The sequence below is a fragment of the Perca fluviatilis genome, chromosome 6, assembly GCF_010015445.1.
Source record: "Perca fluviatilis chromosome 6, GENO_Pfluv_1.0, whole genome shotgun sequence".
NCBI lineage: Eukaryota > Metazoa > Chordata > Actinopteri > Perciformes > Percidae > Perca > Perca fluviatilis.
In genome coordinates, this window is record NC_053117.1 from 32,883,234 (window position 1) to 32,901,943 (window position 18,710).

The 18,710-nt window shown below is 41.5% G+C and overlaps 1 protein-coding gene across 7 annotated transcripts in view; it reads left to right on the top strand.

Moving 5' to 3' along the window:
• Nucleotides 1–18,314, top strand: part of rusc2 (RUN and SH3 domain containing 2) — a 46,834-nt gene extending 28,520 nt beyond the window's left edge. For 2 of the 7 annotated variants that reach the window (XM_039803477.1, XM_039803478.1), the window contains 10 exons: nucleotides 5,933–6,628; nucleotides 7,377–7,583; nucleotides 7,883–8,056; nucleotides 10,413–10,489; nucleotides 11,358–11,532; nucleotides 12,236–12,341; nucleotides 12,848–12,894; nucleotides 13,015–14,092; nucleotides 14,655–14,825; nucleotides 15,576–18,314. In XM_039803477.1, the coding sequence (XP_039659411.1) occupies nucleotides 5,933–6,628; nucleotides 7,377–7,583; nucleotides 7,883–8,056; nucleotides 10,413–10,489; nucleotides 11,358–11,532; nucleotides 12,236–12,341; nucleotides 12,848–12,894; nucleotides 13,015–14,092; nucleotides 14,655–14,825; nucleotides 15,576–15,774 (2,930 nt within the window). In that variant the 3' untranslated portion in view covers nucleotides 15,775–18,314. The remainder of the gene's footprint in view (nucleotides 1–5,932; nucleotides 6,629–7,376; nucleotides 7,584–7,882; nucleotides 8,057–10,412; nucleotides 10,490–11,357; nucleotides 11,533–12,235; nucleotides 12,342–12,847; nucleotides 12,895–13,014; nucleotides 14,093–14,654; nucleotides 14,826–15,575) is intronic. The other 5 variants (XM_039803479.1, XM_039803480.1, XM_039803481.1 and 2 more) reach the window with 5 other exon arrangements.
• The last annotated feature ends 396 nt before the right edge of the window (nucleotides 18,315–18,710 follow it).

The following is an 18,710-nucleotide window of genomic DNA, read 5'->3' on the forward strand; positions in this document are numbered from 1 at the left end:
GAGTGGGATGACGATGACTCGCTGGTGGTTCGTCACTACAGACGACACCTTTCAGATTATACAGAGTCATTTGAATCTTTGTTAAGATAAAAAAAATAATGATTAGTGAAGCTTTAAAAGTACAAACTGTACAATCTGTTAGAGACCATTAATGTTTGTCGATCAGTGCATTGACCACAGTCTGCTTTTCTCGCTTCATCTACTTCTGCTTCAATTACAAATTAGTAATGCACTTTTATTGGCCTTATTTGAAAATATGACCTGCCATGTGGCTGCACTGATGATTGTTCATGAAAATAAGTCTCTCACCTATTCGCTGAATATATCCACATACAATACAGTATTATTGTTTTGGTGTTGGTTGAATAAAAGAATATTGATTCTCAAGAACACACTGCAGAGTGTAGGGCCACAGGAATTGTATATGTGATTAATGCATCAAAATAGATTTACGGCAATGTGTTTTTCATTTAACATAGTTTAACAAAAACGTCCATCATTACTGCAACATTCTGCTTTGCCTTACTTTGTACATGCAACGGATCATAGAGTAATACACAAAAAGAACAGAAAACCCAGTATGTCAAATGAAATTCTTCATTGCATCATTCAGACTTACACAACCATTTACATAATAAACATATTTGTGGGAGCGTTACTTCACTTTTTGGACATTCACATGCTGTGTCTGTGGTTGTATGATATGTGTACTGTTTTGTTGGATTCTGTATGTTTAGACATGCTTTGTCTGTGTGAGAAAATACCCTTGTGGCAGCATGTATGGATGTGCTTAGAGGCAGAGTGTATATCCTCAGCTTTAGAGGGAATGAAAGGTTGAAGTGGGCCAAATGTGCTCTGAATAACAATCCGGTGAGAGAGGAGATAAAGGTGCAGAGAAACCCCCCCCCACACACACACACACACTGAGCTCTCCATCAGCATACTGAGCTGCGTGTGCGTCGGCTGTGTGTGAGTGTGTGTGGCTTTGTGTTTTGTTTTTTTTTTATCTAGAGAACCTGTATGCACAAAAACAAGGGAAGGTCGAAGAAAGTTACAGAAGCCTCTTCATGCTAATGGTGTCTTCTCTCTTTGCTGTTGTGTTATTGACAGGTGCTTTGACTTTTATCATGTTTATGGTGACGAGAGGTGATGAACTTTTACAAGATTGGTAAACAAACAATCCTGCATGACATCATTTTTTTGTTTCTCGAAATTAGGACATGGTAAAATATGACTCTGCAGCCCCGACCCCCAATTGCAGCATGTGGAGTCAGTTAGGCCGGTTACACACTGCCGGCGTGTTGTGAGCGTGGCGTTTCTGTTGCGTGTCAGCTGCGTGGATTTTTCTGTCTTTACACACCAGAAACGTTTCTGACGCGGCGCTGCTGCTGCTAGCCCTGTCTGGACACATGTATGTTTCCCATTGATAAAATGAAATACCATGTTAAACATAAATATTTACTGATTTGATTACAGCAAAGACATCGTCGGCAGTATTGACGGCAAAATAGGCTACAGAATATTTCGTTCTGTATTGACAGGTGCAATATTAGAAAATCGATTCTTTTTTTTAAATTACATTCATATATCTGCATTTATATCAAAACCTAGAGGCTTTCAAACATCAACATGTCATTTATTAATATGCATTTGTGTCTAAATGACATATTTTCCTGTTCTATTTAGCCTGGAAACGCTTCCAACACGCTCACGTCTCGCGTGAAAAATAGGCGTCGGTCCTATTTTTAGCAGGCACACGTCTTAACACAGGCAGTGTGTAAGCTCTAACCTGTTAACATGGGAGCCGAAATATAAACGGACACGCCACGCAGCTGACACGCTCGCGCGACGCGTCCAGTGTGTAACCAGCCTAAGTGGCAGTAGAACAGCACTCCGTAATAAAAAAACAAGATGTTATTATGTTCCTGCCACATCCTGACCTCTCTGCAGAGGGAGACAGATGAAAGACTACATTTCCTAAAACAATATGATATATTTATTGTAGTAATCACAGAGTCAAACAAGCTTGAAACAATACCCCTTCATTTATATGCATCCTGTACAATATTGGCCTGGTTGACACCAGACCCTTCTCAGTTGTAACTGAGAGTGGGTCTGGACAAGCTTCATTCACAGCCCATTTCCAAAGGACGCCGCTCAAATGCCTCTGGGCGCAATATCAACCAATCGGACCAACGGAATGTAGCAGCGACAGCGGCATCAACGGATTGCTGCACTTCGGTGGCCGTCATGTTGAATGTAAACAAGAAGTTGATTGCCATCGCTGCGCTATCGTCATCGTCTAAAGCCCGCCTCAACGGTTATGATTGGAAAAATTGGAAATGGACTTGAATGGGCTCTTGGCCAGACTGACTTGCATAGCAAATCTCAAATTTGCTGGAAGTTCGTCAGGGTTTTCCCAGGCTAGTACAATATGCTTTTGATTATTTAAAACACTGGGGAACATTTTATTTTCTGGCTCAATTTGTGTCTATTTTGTGACTCAGTGTTGTGGCCTGGTTTCGATTAATGAATGCAATGGGCTTTTCTGGAATAAAATCTTATGATGAGTGATGCAATTTAGTTTGTTTAGAATGAATAGAATAAGTACTCTGTTAGGTAGTTTGATGAAATAATAAATCAAAGTACAGAGAAGTTAAATACTGTATGTACATCATGAAAAGAAAAGTACTGAGTCATATAATTTGATTAAACAGTGGAATGGTTTTCTCTGTAGAGTGCGGAATCTTTTTATTGGAAAAGACTTTTTGCATGGAGGCACTACTGTGTTCGGTTTAGAACACCACCATCACCTTATGAAGCTCAATCTCAGCTGCCTGCTGTGTGTGTCTGGGTTAGATAAACACACACACATGCAAACAGTGAGTGCTTGGAATTCCATTGGAATAAGACCATGGACAGTTAAGAGTGAGTGCACCATGAGAGGACTGTCCTTTTTATACAAATTCATCATGTTGTTATGGTGAGGTTTAATTAACAAACTATTCCTCCTTGGCTCCTTCAACTAATTGTTTAGACAAATCAGCTTAGAAAAAGAAGAGCTGGTGTCAGCTTTACCTTTTTGTTTGTTTCTGGTGAGATCCAAACCCCAGACAAGTTAAAAAGACAGAGAGCAAACAGACATGTGTTTATTAGTCAATCAGGTGTGATCTTATAATACTGACAGTCAGTATTATCAGTAAATATTAGACAAATGAAAACGCAAAGTTTCGACTTTAAAGCAAAAAATGGCAAAAGATCACTGGTTCCAACATCTAAAATGTGAATGCTTGCTGGTTTTCTTAGTGTTCTATAATATTAAACTGAATATCTTTGGGTTTTTAAGACATCTAGGAAATTGTGATGGCATTTTCTTTTTTTATAACATTTTATATCAAGACTAAACGATTAATCTGTTAATAAAGTAAATAATCTACAGAGCTACAAAGTAATTGGTGGTCGAGGCCCTAATGATCGTATTCTCTCTCTCTAGATTTTCAAGAAAAGAAAAACAATGTAATGTAGTAAAGTAAAATAGATGCATAACCCATATGTAACAGTTGCATACTGCTGGATGTATAGGTTTTTCCTTTTCACAGTGCACCAGTTCAGGCGCTAAAAAACAAAGGAGTACTTCCCCACTTGCTTTATGTCGTTCAATAGTGGTTTGTTAGTTGACTGGAGCAGTGAGACCAAGGAAACAATGACAATATGGAAGGCAGGGGAGAGATTGATATAGACATTTGAGGAAATAGGTCATCCCTAAGAACAAGGTCTTACACATACCTCAAACATCCTCTTCAGTTCCTAACACTGTATTCATATAGACTGCAATGTTTTAGGATTATAATGGGAGGCTGTTCAGCATCTCGGTACATATATTATTCATCAGACTTCACTTGAGTCAGCTGTGTTGTTGCACCGCAGCGTGCAGGCCTCTTTAAAAGCCTTTGGGAAGCAGCTCGCTCGCTAATGATGCTAACATGGAGCGCGGAGTTGCAAAGGAAAAGCCTCAGCTGTCTAATGGATTCAAATGTGAAAGAGGAGACGAAGAGAAGAGAGCAGGCAGGGAAGAAGCTGATGGAAAAGGGAGCGCGAAGAGGTGGGTGTGGAAAGAAAAAGAGAGATGAGGAAAAAGGAAAGAAATGGTAATTAGAGGGATGACGGAGCAGATACAAGAGAGACCGAGATGGTGTGTTTCTATCCTCCATCCCCAGTGGGAGCTCAGGCCTGCTGGGTGGGTAGTGTTCCTCCCTCCTCCCTCCTTCATCATGTTTGTACAGCAGCTCAATGTCGCCCTCTGTAGCCGTGAGACGTCACTGCACCCAGATCAGGTGGCATCAGTGGGCTGGCCTTAGAGTGACAAACAGCTTGCGCAACACCGTCAACGTCACACACGCCTGTCACGTCTGTCTGTCCTACACTGCACTGGATCTAGGAACACACACGCGCACACACACAAACGCACACACAGTAAAACCATAGACTGTATATAAAACACACTGATACTGTGTCAGAGAAGAAGTGCAGAAAAAGGCTTCTCTTCGCTGGTGTCTCTCCTGACGCAGTGCCCTCAGGTTTAGTCTTTGTGTGTTTATCTGAATGTGTGTGTGTGAGTGTGTCCACATTGGTCTGTCAGAGCAGTGTTGTCTGAGATAAGGGCTGTTGAGCTTTGTGGCTCATGACTGGGCAGTTTTCTGTGTGTCTGTGTTTTTGGTTTCATTTCTAACCTTCATGTTTATACAGTTAAGTGCTGAAAGGACTAAGAACGAATCATAATTATTGAATTGTTTATATCACCGGTTCCAGTTTCTGAAATGTCAGGGTTTGCGTTGTCATGTTACTGTAAACTGAAAATATATTTTGGTTTTGGACTCAGTAGATTTAAAAAAATGAAAATACTTAGGCCTATCCATTGTACTTCTAAATTAAAGGTTCAGTTGACAACGTTTTTGAAAATAGCTTTTTGTCATGTTTGCTAAAACTGTCACTATATCCTGACAGTAGCAACATGAGACAGATAATCTGTGAAAAACGAATGTTCCTCTGCCTACGCCTAGTGTTAATAATGGCATCTGCATGAGATGTTTGTGACCCGGCCGCCATGTTGAAAAAAGTCGAGCCAAAACAGAGCACCGGCTGACTGGCCGGATTAAACTTTCTAATTTTACAGCTAAACAGTACTCTAAAATATGGAAACATTTGAGATGAGAAATAGGCAATGCAGTAACAGAATCTTGATCCATTTTGATCAGTTTGACCGCAGTTCATGATCAGCGATTGACACTGTGTTAGAGACTCCTCGGCTCCGGTTGCTTGTTTTCCTTATGCCATTAGCAGCACCAGGAGGAGGCCGAGGAACGTGATTTTTTTTTTTTTTTTCTCACAGATTATCTGATTTGTGTAGTATTGTCAGGATACAGTGACAGTAAATTATATGACAAAATTATTTTGTATAAAAGTTACCAACTGTAGCTTTTTTTTTTTTGTTATTCTTTATTTTCAATCAGCAAAATAGAATTACAGTATACAAGTAGTAATAGTATCTGTCCATTTTCTGTTTTTTTTTTTTAACAGAACATATAACCAACTGTAGCTTTAATGCCTGAACTGAAATAATATATTCCTTATAATCATCTACTGTGGAAAATGTCTGCCAGTTTATTAGGTACGTCTGCATAAAACTAATGCATTCTGATACAATGGTTGATCCTGCAATAAATCTTACTGTCATGAAGGTTCTAATGTTTGGTTTATGGTTAGAGAGATGATTGTGGCCTTGATTGCCTCTACTCTACATATTACTCTGTTAATTGTTGCTGTAAGAGACACGTTTTTATATATATATATAAATAAATATAAATGCTTTTGTACATACAAAAACTAACCAGTTATTTTCTTTGTGCCTGCTGTCCTTCTTGTGCTAATCCAGGTGGCCTCTCAAGTTCCTCAGACAGCCGCCCGGTGGTGGTCCGCTACAGTAAAGACCAGCGGCCCACCACCCTCCCCATCCAGCCCTTCACCTTCCACCACCAGTTCGCCTCCAAACCCCCACAGCCCAAGCCTCTGCTGCCCCTGCTCACAGGCTACGTCTCTGGGATGCAGGCCCGCTCCAGCTCTGGTTCTGGTTCTGGATCTGGTTCTGGCTCTGGCTCTGGAGGTCCGGTGGGGGAGGAAGATGCAGCTGAAAATGTGTACAGGTACCAGGGGACTGCAGCAGCCCCTCCACCTGGATCAGTTCGACCCTCACCTCTTGGAAGCTACTCCCCCGTGCGTCTCCAGGGGGCACCCAGCTCTGGGACCTGCTCCACCTGCACCCCAAGCCCTCAGCCGCAACACAGCCTCTCCTGCCCGCTTTCAGCTGGCCCCGGCCCCCTGCACACCTCACCGACAGGAAAGCAGGGAGGGGGTTCAGTGGCGTTACCGTCTACCCCTCCACCTCCATCCCTGGGGGTGAAGAGAGGGATGGTGCCGCCAGTGCTGCCAGCTGTGCAGGGACACTGTTTCCATCATGGAGCTCTGCCTAGTTTACCAGCACTCAACAGTGACATGCTGAGCCCGCTGGGCTGTCTGGATTCTGGAAAGCATGTGGAGGGAAGCCAAGGACCCGGAGCCAGGACACATAATGGTATGTTCCAAACGAATTCTAGTATGTGCTTAAAGATGTATTCAGAGGATGTTCTCACCAGAAAAATACTTTTTAGCAAACTACTTTTTCTTTTAACTTTATGATTTTGGTTTTTCTTTCCTGTTTTTTTCATCTTTATCACTGTACTGCTTTCTTGCAACTATTGGTCTCTTGATGATAGAATCAGCAACATGTTTACATTAAAGGTGCTCTGCCACACGTATTTCATTACTTTGTGGTAATGTCTGAAGTTCTATCATGGACTCTGTAACATTTTTTGTGGAAAAAATGCCTTGGTTACCTTGTTTCAAGCCATTCTAGCATGGTATAGAAAGCCTACAGGAAGACTCAGCTTGATTTCTGCCAGTTCTCATTAATATTCAACAAGCTAAGCTGTTTGAAATCACTTGTGGTGCACATGAAGGAAAGTTTCAGCCCTCACTCATTCACAATTCATTCTGCTTTGATAAGACAACCGATGGCTGCTTGGGATTTAAGTTATATAGAAAGTTATTAAGTTCTGTGTAATTCAGTGTTAATATAAGAAGCTAAGCTCTTGTACATTCTTACTATTGTCTGTTTCTGTTTCTTCTCTCCCTTCATGCATGGACTTAAATCTTCTCCTTCACCTAAACCTTCAACTTTTCCACTTGCCCTTCTTCATCTACTTTTCTCCCATTTATTTCACTTATCCATTCTTTAACCCGACCACCAACCCCTTGATCATAACCCTAACACCTCCCCTCAGCACACCACCTCTCTCCACAGGCTCTCAAATGGAGGGAGTACCGTCGTCGAAACCCTCTGGGATTGGAGAGGGGCCACTCTTCTGCAGGATCAGGCCCCCTATCTGGTAACCTGGAACCCAGAAAAGGCAGGGGATCTCGACCTGTCAGACGAAACGTGTTTGATTTCCCTTCAGTCTCCTCTGGCCCCACTCTGGGACGGCTCAATGGTGCTCATGATTTTACTGACAGTGTTGAAACAAATGCAGGATTATGAAAAGTAGACTTGGATACTTAGTATCTTAGTATTTTTTAAAGAGTTCAAGGTGCAAAGAAAGCATTATCTGAGGGTAAAGTCACAAAAAAAGATTGCTGCAGGGTTCATCCTTGGAGAACAATTGTTAGAGGTTTATAAAAGTGTTGCTACCGTTGCATTCTTAAGGATCCCTAAGGGCTTCTTATGCTTTTAACATGGTGGTGTGTGTTTATATGTGTGTCTGATCATCACACGTTTGTTTGTGTGCCTCAGCAGGGGGCCAATCAACTAAGCTGCAGCAGATCTACAGCGACTTCCTGCCGGACTACTTCTCTCTGACCGAGAAGCCTCCGGAGGAGTTTTGCCTCTCCCCAGACGCATCAACTTCCTCCTCCACCTGCTCTTCCTCACAGTCCCACATCTCAGTGGACCTGACGCAGAAGAGAGGTGGGGCTCTGTGTGTGTGTGTGTGTGTGTGTGTGTGTGTGTGTGTGTGTGTGTGTGTGTGTGTGTGTGTGTGTGTGTGTGTGTGTGTGTGTGTGTGTGTGGTGTGTGCGCGCGCGTGTGCGTGCGTGTGTGCGTGTGTGCGTACGTGTGAAATGTTGAAGCTTTACATCCAACGATGCAGTGTATTGGTCTCTTTTTTACCACATGAACATTTCCAGGAACGTTATTAGGAACTCAGAAACTTATAGGGCTGGGTACCGAACGTTGATACTTTTATGGCACCGGAAAATTTTTTTGACACAGAGCAGAGCTCCGACCGACACACACACACACACACACACACACACACACACACATGGAGAGGTGCGGATGCGGAGTAAACTGTCTGCAGTTTTGTTGAAGTCACAGAGAGTCACGGTTGGTTTCAAGTGTGGTTACAGTTTTTCAAAACTTCACGCAGACAGCGTTTGCTGCGATATGATATTAATGGCGAGCCGAAAGCGGTCGCGGTTCTGTTGATGTTACACTTCCTCTTAGACAAGCAGGCAGAACGGTGGTTTCTCTGCCCTGATGACTGACTGACAGGCTGAGCTTGCAAAGCAAGGCACTATTAATAATGTTACTCTGAGTGAGCAGTTTTACCAGAATTTATAAATTTTGATAACTGTTTTGATTCACAATTAAAGTGGAAAATAAAAGCTTTGTGTTTAATGTATTTTTGTCGATGTTGAAATGGATTTTAAAACATATGGTATCGAAAAAAGTATTGTTAGGAACCGGCATCGAAACTGAGGTATCGAAATTGGCACCGGATCGAAAGATTTTGAACGATACCCAGCCCTAGAAACTTAATAACTTTATTATATGCATTCAAGTGCAGAAAACTAGTTCCAATTATAGTCCCTGCATTAAAAAACGTTCTGCTTTGTCATCTGTGGTAGTACGTTCTAATGTCCAGGATGGGTTTTACAGAACTGAACTTCACTGGCTGGTCAAACACACGCCTCTAGATTGGTACAACATGAATACAGCGTTCCTTCAGACTGTAAGCAAGAACTGGTTGTAGAATAATTGGATTGTTTAGAGAATTTTTGTAATGTAGTTGATATTAAAACAACATCATGTAGCTGACCTCCGTAGTATCAAAAAACAGATAAAAAATAAATAGATATTTAACAAAACAAATCTCATCACATCACCTTACTTTGTGTTTCTGAGGCATTCAGCCACATCTCGTGGCCTTACTCAGTGGTAGGAGTTGCTCAGTTGTCATGGAGATGGTAACAGATGATCGTATGATAACAGGTTATAAAAAGAGATTGTTCCAATGCAGCTACTGTATATAGTAAGTTATAATTATAATGGCCAGAAAACACTCAGCAGATTGGGTAGCCTTTCTGGTGTTTTCAGTCTCTTTTCAGCTCTGTCCAATGTCCATTTCAGACCTTTTCATTTAAGCATCACAGAACCTTGTGCAACAATAAATTATAAACAAGATCACAATGACTTTGAGTTGCTGTCCTGTCCCCTGCAGGACAAGGTTGCATCTCAGGAAAACAAATCAATTAGAGGGAGTTGTTAGTCATGATTTAGTTCCTGTCTGTGTTACTGTCTCCATCTCTCTGCATCTCTTCGGGGGTTTTGAATCCAAACTTGAATTCCTTTCTAATATGCTGTTGCATATACCATTATGTCTTATTATATTTGTGTTTAAAAACATAAGTCATGACATATAAGTCATGGTTTGTACTGTGAGCCACAAAAGCTCAAGTTTTTTTTCGAATACTGCTGCACCGCAGACAGAATCACATTTCTGTTGACAAGCAGAAACGGGTGGTAAAATTATGTTGTTGACAGGTACTTAAATCAAGTGCCTCTCACTGCAGAAAGGCTACTTGACAGTGAGGAGTGTAATTCAAGGTCTCTTGAGGCAGCAGGTTGTCATATAATGAGCAGGTAGATCCTTCAACTGGATCATCCAGCTGCATAGTACCAACATCCACACTGCTAAAGTGTACTTGAGCTGTGCCCAGAGGGACAGATTTACACAGTTTGCTTCAGATACAGTTTTATTTATCTAACAGATGCACTAGCCAAGAAGCAGTTTGGTTGTCATGTATATTAAAAGCTAGCAATTAATTCATGCAGATTGCAAGCACAAAGACAGTGAAGGATACTGATAATGTGTGCTAAATTTGGACCTTAATGCCTCTCATGTCCCTGCAGAGGAAGAAACCAAATAGTAGAATATTACAAGAAGAAAGGACACTTGCATAAAGGGACATTCATTACAAAGACACTGTTACTTGTAGCCAAAAATTATAATTGACAAACTCTTTCGTTATTCTTTCCTCAGGTTTGGTGAAAGCCGTGAACACAGCAGTGGATCTGATCGTGGCACACTTCGGCACCAGTCGAGACCCAGATGTAAAGGTAAAGGTTTTTGGTGGATCAGATTGATGACTACTAATGACTGATTGATTGACTGCTAATACACTATTCTTCTCAAGGTAAATGAGGTTGGCTGATTAAAGGTCAGACAGCAAGATTTAGAGGCTATACTAGCCTTTGCACAACAATATATTAATACCACTTCAGTGTTGTAATAAAACCTTTCAGATGGTAAGTTACATCAGATGGTAAGTTACATCAGATGGTAAGTTACATCAGATGGCGGCGTCCATTTTCTCGCATCACCATTTGTCTTTGTATTGTCTGGTTCAATTCATGCAACAGCAGCGATTAAGTTAGTGTATAAAATGTTCATTCAGCCTTCATCTTTAAAAGTATTTTGAGTTTTCCTAGGTGTGTATTGCATATGCATTCAAGCATATGCAATGTCAGTCACATCATGTTAAGGACTCATATGTCCTTAAGATTATTTGAGGTATTTTACTTTACAGTTATTTTATTAATTATACTGCACATAAGCCATGGACCCACCACCACAAACATTTTGAAATGTATTTGGTCCCTGGTCCCTTGACTTTCACTTTCTTCACTGGCTTCAGTCAGGAAACTGAATTTCTGGCACATAATGTGTTTATTTACACAGAGCTGATAAGACAGTTAATAAACTGGGCTGCAGATCAGTCTAATCCAGAGTACAAAAGGGCAAGCAAATACAGACTTATCATCAGTGATTGATTTAAAACTTGTGCACACATACTATATTTACTTTTCTTTATTATGACTATATGCTCAAAGGCAGGAAAAAAAAGACCCATTTTGCCTCACAATTCCCTGATTTGTTTCACTTTCATTTCCTTTATCCCCTAATGTTTCTCTGCAACCCTGCCAGGCTAAGCTGGGGAACAGCTGGGTGAGTCCCAACGTGGGTCACCTCATCCTGAAGTACCTTTGCCCGGCTCTGCATGAGGTGCTGCAGGACGGCCTGAAGGCCTACGTACTGGACCTGATCATCGGACAGCGGCGTTGTCAGCCCTGGAGCCTGGTGGAGGCCTCCACACAGCTGGGTGAGAACATCACACTGAGGGCCAGTTAAAATGGCTGCACATCAAAACGTTAGTGAGGCAGTGAGGGGTGCCAGTATCATGCTTAATACATGTTTAAATAACATCACAATCTGCAAAATCCACAGTAGACTTTTCATAACACACTGTCTTCAAAAATGAGCCACAACATGGTGTTTGGTGGTAATTTATATGTAGTAATGTTTCCCATCATTGTATTACATGTAAAAGAGTTTCCTGGTCAGGAAAGGTAACATATTTTTAAAAATGCTAGCTGTATCATATGGGGCGGCTGTGGCTAAGTGGTAGAGAGGTCGCCTGCCAATCGGAAGGTTTGTGGTTCGATCCCTGCAGTTCCATGCCGAAGTGTCCTTGGGCAAGACACTGAACCCCGAGTTGCCCCCGATGCTGCACCATCGGAGTGTAAATGTGTGTGAATGTTTATCTGATGAGCAGGTGGCACCTTGTACGGCAGCCTCGGCCACGGTGAATGTACTATGTTAAAGTGCTTTGAGTAGTCGTTAAGACTAGAAAAGCGCTATATAAAAACAGTCCATTTACATATTGGAGAAAAATAGTTCAAATGAAGTTTCTGCAGATGGATATCTGGGGCCATACCATATGAGGTAATAGGATAGAGAACAGTTAGATGCTTATGGGTAACATATAACATAGTGAAGATGTGTTGTATGCTTGTCTCTGTCAGGGCCGTCTACACGTGTACTTCACAGCCTGTTCTCAAAGGTGAGCCAGTACTCTGAGCTCACAAGCCACAGCATGAGACTCAACGCCTTCATCTTTGGCCTACTCAAGTGAGTTATTTTTACTGTCATTGTCATCCACATATTCTTTCCAGTGATGATTCTCATCCTGGGGTCAGGATCTTTAAAGCAGTTATAATCAATAGTTTTTTAAACCAAAAACTAAGCTAAAAGAGATTAAATATTAGACTTGCAGATCTACTCCCAGTGGAAAAAATAATTATGTCAGATTCTTATAGTAACTCGTTGCAAAATGAAAAATCTAACCTGCATGTAGGTGTAAGTGTCTGCTAAGGTTTCCTGTTAAACTAAATGCTTTGTTACATACTATAACTGACTCATATTGTGTGTTTTAAAAGGCATCTTGGTTCAGTCATGTTAGCTTATTATATTTTGAGAGACTTTATTCTACCAGATCAATTTCAAACCATGTCATTGCTGAATGATGGAGTCAGTTGTGAGTGTAATAATGCCTAACGTTCTCCTGTAGGAGAGTGATGGTGCATTTATGCTGCTGCAATTAAAATAATAATAATTTGCTTTTCCTTATATTTCAGCCTAAAATCTTTGGAATTCTGGTTCAATCACCTCTACACACATGAAGGTAAGACTCTGTTGTTAACTTTTGTACCATTTATCTAGCTGTAGATACCCAGGTAGTTATTTGATGTCCACAGTCTTGCTTCTTCTAAATCTTGTTCCTGTTTTGTTTCACTTTCCTCAGATATTATAGCAGCCCATTACAACCCGTGGGGTTTCCTCCCCCTGTCACAGGGGCCGTGCCAGCCGCTCTTTGAGGAGCTCCTCCTCCTGCTGCAGCCACTGTCGCTCCTCCCGTTTGACCTGGACCTGCTGTTTGAACCACATCTTCTCCAAAAGGGCCAGGAGCATCTCCGTCGCAAGGAGCAGCTGTGCTCTGCCGGCCAGAGTGTCGACCAATCAACTCGTTCCACCTTCCAGCTCATGAGAGGATGGAGCACCACTGTAAGCGAGATGGTCAGAGACTCAAGTGCAGAGGCGAAGAAAGAGAGGGCGGGGCTGAGACGAGAGGGAACATGGCCGAGGATTGAAGGGGTCGGATCGAGACGAGAGGGAGCAGGAGCGAAACCAAGGTTAAGGAGTGAGGGGGCAACAACTGACAGCATGACAGCCAGGTCTGTTAGCAGACCAGACCAGATGGAAGTAGGGTTTGCCAATCTCTGGAAGGAGAGGGGGATGAGTGGACAGAGAATGAAAGGCGTAGGACAAGAGAGCCAAGGAGAAGGTGAGGACGGACAGGAAAAGGACAGGAGTAGAGAAAAAGGGAAGGATATGGCGGAGGAGGGCCGTCAGCGGCAAGAGAGACAGGCGGGTTGGTGGTACCAGCTCATGCAGTCCTCCCAGGTTTACATCGACCAATCCACAGAGGGGTCAAAGTTTGTTAAGACTGAGAAAAGGAAGAAGTCGTCAGAAAGAAGACAGAACCAGCTACCTCCCACCAGAGAAGGAGTGGTGGAGGGAGCCGAGTCAAGCCAAGAAGGGGAGGGGTATAGAAACAGGAAAAGCAGCAATAGCTCTAGCGGGGAGTCAGCTGGATCCAGAGGAAGGCCTTCATGGATGGGCAGCCCGCCAGACTCCGTTCTCAACCAGGAGAAAGAGACAAAACCTATGGAGGCTACAGGGACTGGAGCTCAAGCTGCAGCCCCAGAGGAGAGCCCCACACAGGGACAGAGTCTGCGATGGGGCAGGCTCTTTGGTTCTAGTGTTGGTTCTCCTTCGAGGGTGGAGGCAGCTGATCAGAAAGCAAAAGCTCAAAAGACCAGGTAAGTTTTAAGGATAAGTCCCATGATATTCGTTATTTTTCTTATTGTCGACAAATCTCATCAAAAAAACAAAACCAACAATGAATTAATTTACTAACATTGTGTGTGAATCAAAGCCTGATATATCGTATTCCACTGTGCCATAAAGCTCCATTGTTGTCCAAAACTATTAAAAATACACTGTTGCACTGGGAGACATGTCCCTTTATTACCATGAACACACACACTTTTGATTTAATCTTACTGGCGTTGTTTTGGTTCCGTAAATAGTTACTAGCGCAGTTTAATCTACAATTGAAAATAGTCCCCAATAAATGCACTATTTTCACTTGTAAGAGTAATGTTTGCTAACACCTCCAGTGCCCAGCTGTTTAAGGAACTGAGCCTCATTTTAAATGAAATATTGGGCTTGGGTTTGCATCTTTTCGTGGGATTTGTTGCCAATAAGAGAAATATGATAACATCAGCCTCATCTTATAAATTTACAAAATCAACCAAAATCTACTTAAGTTATCGGTGCAGTTCATTTCAAATTTTTCCACACTGTGTTTTTCTTTCTCAGGCCACCATCAGGTTGGCTTTCTCTGGATAGCTCTGTTCTTGACTTTGTAGCTCTGACTATTGGAGCGGGGAGTGGGAAGAAGGCAGAGCCTCCAGCCACACCCACTCAGACCCAAACCACACCTCCACCAACCTCAAGCCAACCAACTGAAGCCAGACAACAGTCTCCATGGTAAGCAGATACTAAAACTTTAGTAAGGTTATTCTTAACATCAATTCATCCAATGTTTATACTTCAATAGAGAGCTATAAGAATTGTAAACAAAACTACTTTTCAAGAACCAACTAACTCACTGTTCGTTTATTTAATAAAAAGGCTCCTAAAATTCTGAGACTTTGTAAATTTTAAAAGAGCACAAATCATGTATAAGGTCAAACACAAAACACTACCTAAAAGTATCCACCGTTTTTCTATGATTCGATAAAAAAAGTCAAAATTCATTGTATTTCTGTTAAGAAGGTGAATTTCTGGAATAGTGTGTAGCACACTTTGTAATTGAATGGGCAATCGTAAAAATATATGATCAGAATGGCATGTTGACTTTAGTATAAAAAATAGATAGTATAAAATGGTGTTACTTTTGACGTCAAATTGATTATTTTGGGATTAATGGATGAATCATTTGGTCTTCAAAATGTCAGAAAATAGTGAAAAATATCCACCACAATTTTTCTAAATCCCCAGGGGATGTCTTCAGACGTTGTTTGTTTTGTCAGACCAACAGACCAACAGTCCAACGAAAGATATTCAGATTTCTATGACATTATACGAAGAAAAGCAGAAAAATCCTCAGAATGGAGAAGCTGCAACAAGGGAATGTTTGCTTCAAAAAATGACTAAAACCATCAAATTAGTTGCCTGTAATTGTCTGTCCAATTACTAAAAGTTTTTTTTTTTCCCATGTCTTCTGTCATTCTACAGTGAAGTCCGAGCTTTGTGCCACCACATAGCCACCGAACCAGGCCAGCTGAGCTTCAACAAGGGTGATATCCTGCTGGTCCTGAGCAAGGCTGATCCAGACTGGCTGCTGTGCTCCCTGGGCTCCACCCAGGGCTTGGTTCCCATCATCTACGTTACCCTCAATAGCATGGAGGACAGCCGAAATACCACTGGACTATGAGCTAATGCTGCCCCAAAAGAAATTAATGCAAGATGAAGGCAAACCGCTTTGGAGACGGAGGGTATCCCTTGCCACACAACTACTGAAACAAAAACCTGTTTTTGAGATAACTGTACATTGGGGATGGGAAAAAAAAACATTGTAAATTTGAAGATAATGAAGATGATGTACAGACACATGCAAATGGAAGCATGCAGGCTCAAACACAAACTTAACATCTACTTCAACTGTACATCCAGACAAGTATGCATGCATACATTCAAAAACCAAAAGACCAGACAGGAAACCCAAAGACACTCCCAACACACGCATCTCTCTCTGCGTGAAGCTCTGCTACTAGTTTAACTATGTGACTGTCCAGTCTCTATATCATCCATCTCTACTAGCGACAAAAAAGGAGGGGCTACTTAAAGTTGGTAAACTTCATAATATGATAATAATATAACATGCCAAGCTGCACTTTGCTGTACTGTCTATACCTTCACCTAGCTGTTCCACACTCTAGACACAGTGCTCAGACGAACGCCGGGGGGCTGTTTGATGTCCTGTTGCTTACTTGGTGCCGATTTGATCTTTTTGTGTAGAAACCAGTGAATCCTTGCTTTGTTGGTTAGATTTAATGTGGTTGATGTAAAAGCGAAAACAAAAAAAAATGTTTTGATCCACTTGGGCTCCAGTTTTTCAGGATTTAGCATATAAATATTAGGACAGTAGAAAACCACAAGAGTTTGTTTAGATGGCTGTTCAACCCAAGAGAAAAGAAGGCAAAAAGGACGAGTTTAAATCTGTTTCCATTCTCCGTCTATCTTATTTGATCACTGCTTGTCAAAGCCTAGTATATGGAGACAAAGGGATGGATCGACTGACAAGCAAGTTGCCTTTTTTATCTTCAATTTCTTTTCTCACATTACCCGCCACAGCTGGCATGAATCAATGGCTGACATTGTTTAAGTGCATGCAACCTTACAAAAATGTGGTCCTTTTTCCTACAATCCTGTTTCACCTGCGTTCCGGCTGCATCCTGCATCTCAGTCCCCCCCCCCCCAATCTCTCATCAAAGGACACTTCACGGATTCTGAAGAGGACATATTCAAGCGAGCGGCTGCAGTCTGAGCTGTACACATGCATTTGATCTAATGCTACATTCTGTAAATGCATAATATGACTTACACATGTGGTGAGTTCTATTTATTTATGTATTTAGTTCAATTAGCAGAGGGAAGCATCTAAATGGACCGTTGCCGAAAAAACAGGGAAGGATGTCCAATGAAAGCAAAGCATAGCTGAGGAGATGTATGGAGGCCTTTTTTTGTGTGTTGGGGATCCAGCCTGGAACATGCTAATTAGTTATATGCATTTAGAGAGTAAATTATCTTATTTATGCCTTAAAGCGCTTGAGGAAACCAAGGGAGAATTGCCCTGTTGGACACTTCAAGGCTAGTGACCTAATATTTTCCCGACATTATATTTTGTATATATGCTGTGACGTGTCAAACTTGACGTTTCCCCAGATTTATGTCTACAGAGATTCTTGTTGACTTCAAAGAAAAGTATAGAGATGTTACAGAGGTGATATTTTTTGATGTTTAAAGGGAAACCCCAACACATTTTGTGACGGGGGGCTCTGTGGGCATTTCTGTGTTAGTATGTGCAGTACATGCTACCTTTCGATGCCCAGATGTAATGTGGCCTTAGGATCAAAATGATTTGACGAAGAACTCAAATTACGGCTAAATACAGAATACCTGGATAGATGTTGAGTGTATACAGATGCACAATCCAAATATTTCACATTATAAAATGGTTAAATCACTGTACATTTATTAAATAAATGAATGCTTGTGTAGTTTTTGAAAAACGTACATAGGATATAATTTTACCGTTTCAATTTTCTTTTTCTTTGCATTGTTGTACAGTTTTTACAGCATTTAATTTCAGCATTCACTGAACTGTAAATATATTTAAATCCTTTAATTATTAATTTCCACCATAGAGCTACATGTACGAATGTTATTACTGATTTAATAATGCATTTCATGATAAATACAGGAAGCAAGTATAAGCTTTAGTTTCAGTGCTAACAACCATAATGAAAGTTGGCCTCGGTAGTGGAAGGTGGGACGAGTGGTATCATTTTGGGTCCTCCAGGTAGGCAGCAGTTTGCTGTTCATTGACATCCTGTTCAGAGTTCACATGGGGCAGACAAAAACAAACATAGTAGTGATAAAACCAGAGACATGGAGGCGCAGGGGCAAGAGGCAAAGACCGATTCTCTTTTCATTTGGCATTTCATTAGCTGAAATGTGTTTTCAAATGCTACACAGAGAGAAAGAAAGAAGCCGCGAGGCCTCATTTCCTACTCTCTTGTCAGTTTGTATCTGCTTTCTCTCTCCCTGGCTGCCTCCTCGGCCTGTAAATACCTTCAGCATCAGTGACACTGCTCTTCTCTCTGTGTCCAGGCTATATGACGTGTACGTATGAAATTATCAAACTACTATGGATGTTAAATAACAAAGTGCTCATGTGATCACAGACTTAAATGGCTCCTGTGTCTTTTTTTTTTTCCTGTTCACTGTTAAAATGTTTCTCCATCCAAAATGAAACAAAGCACCTGTATGAATGAAAGAAAACATTATACTACATTATGTCTACTGGTGAGGATGCACTTCAGCCACCGGGTGGTGCTGATGTTTTAATGAAATGAGCTGGATCAGATGTGAGTTCACTGAATTTAAAATCTTCAGGCTCTCTTTTGCTCTGTGCCAACTTACAGCAGTGCAGGCACACAATGTTAGAAGTACTGTATATTCTTTCTCCTTCATGTAGCCTACTGCCTTTCCGCTTGATAGCGTTAAACAGTCTGTATCCACTCCTGTGAAACTCAGGTCTGAATTGCACAGGATCATGTTAACTTAACATTAGACGCAACATTATGG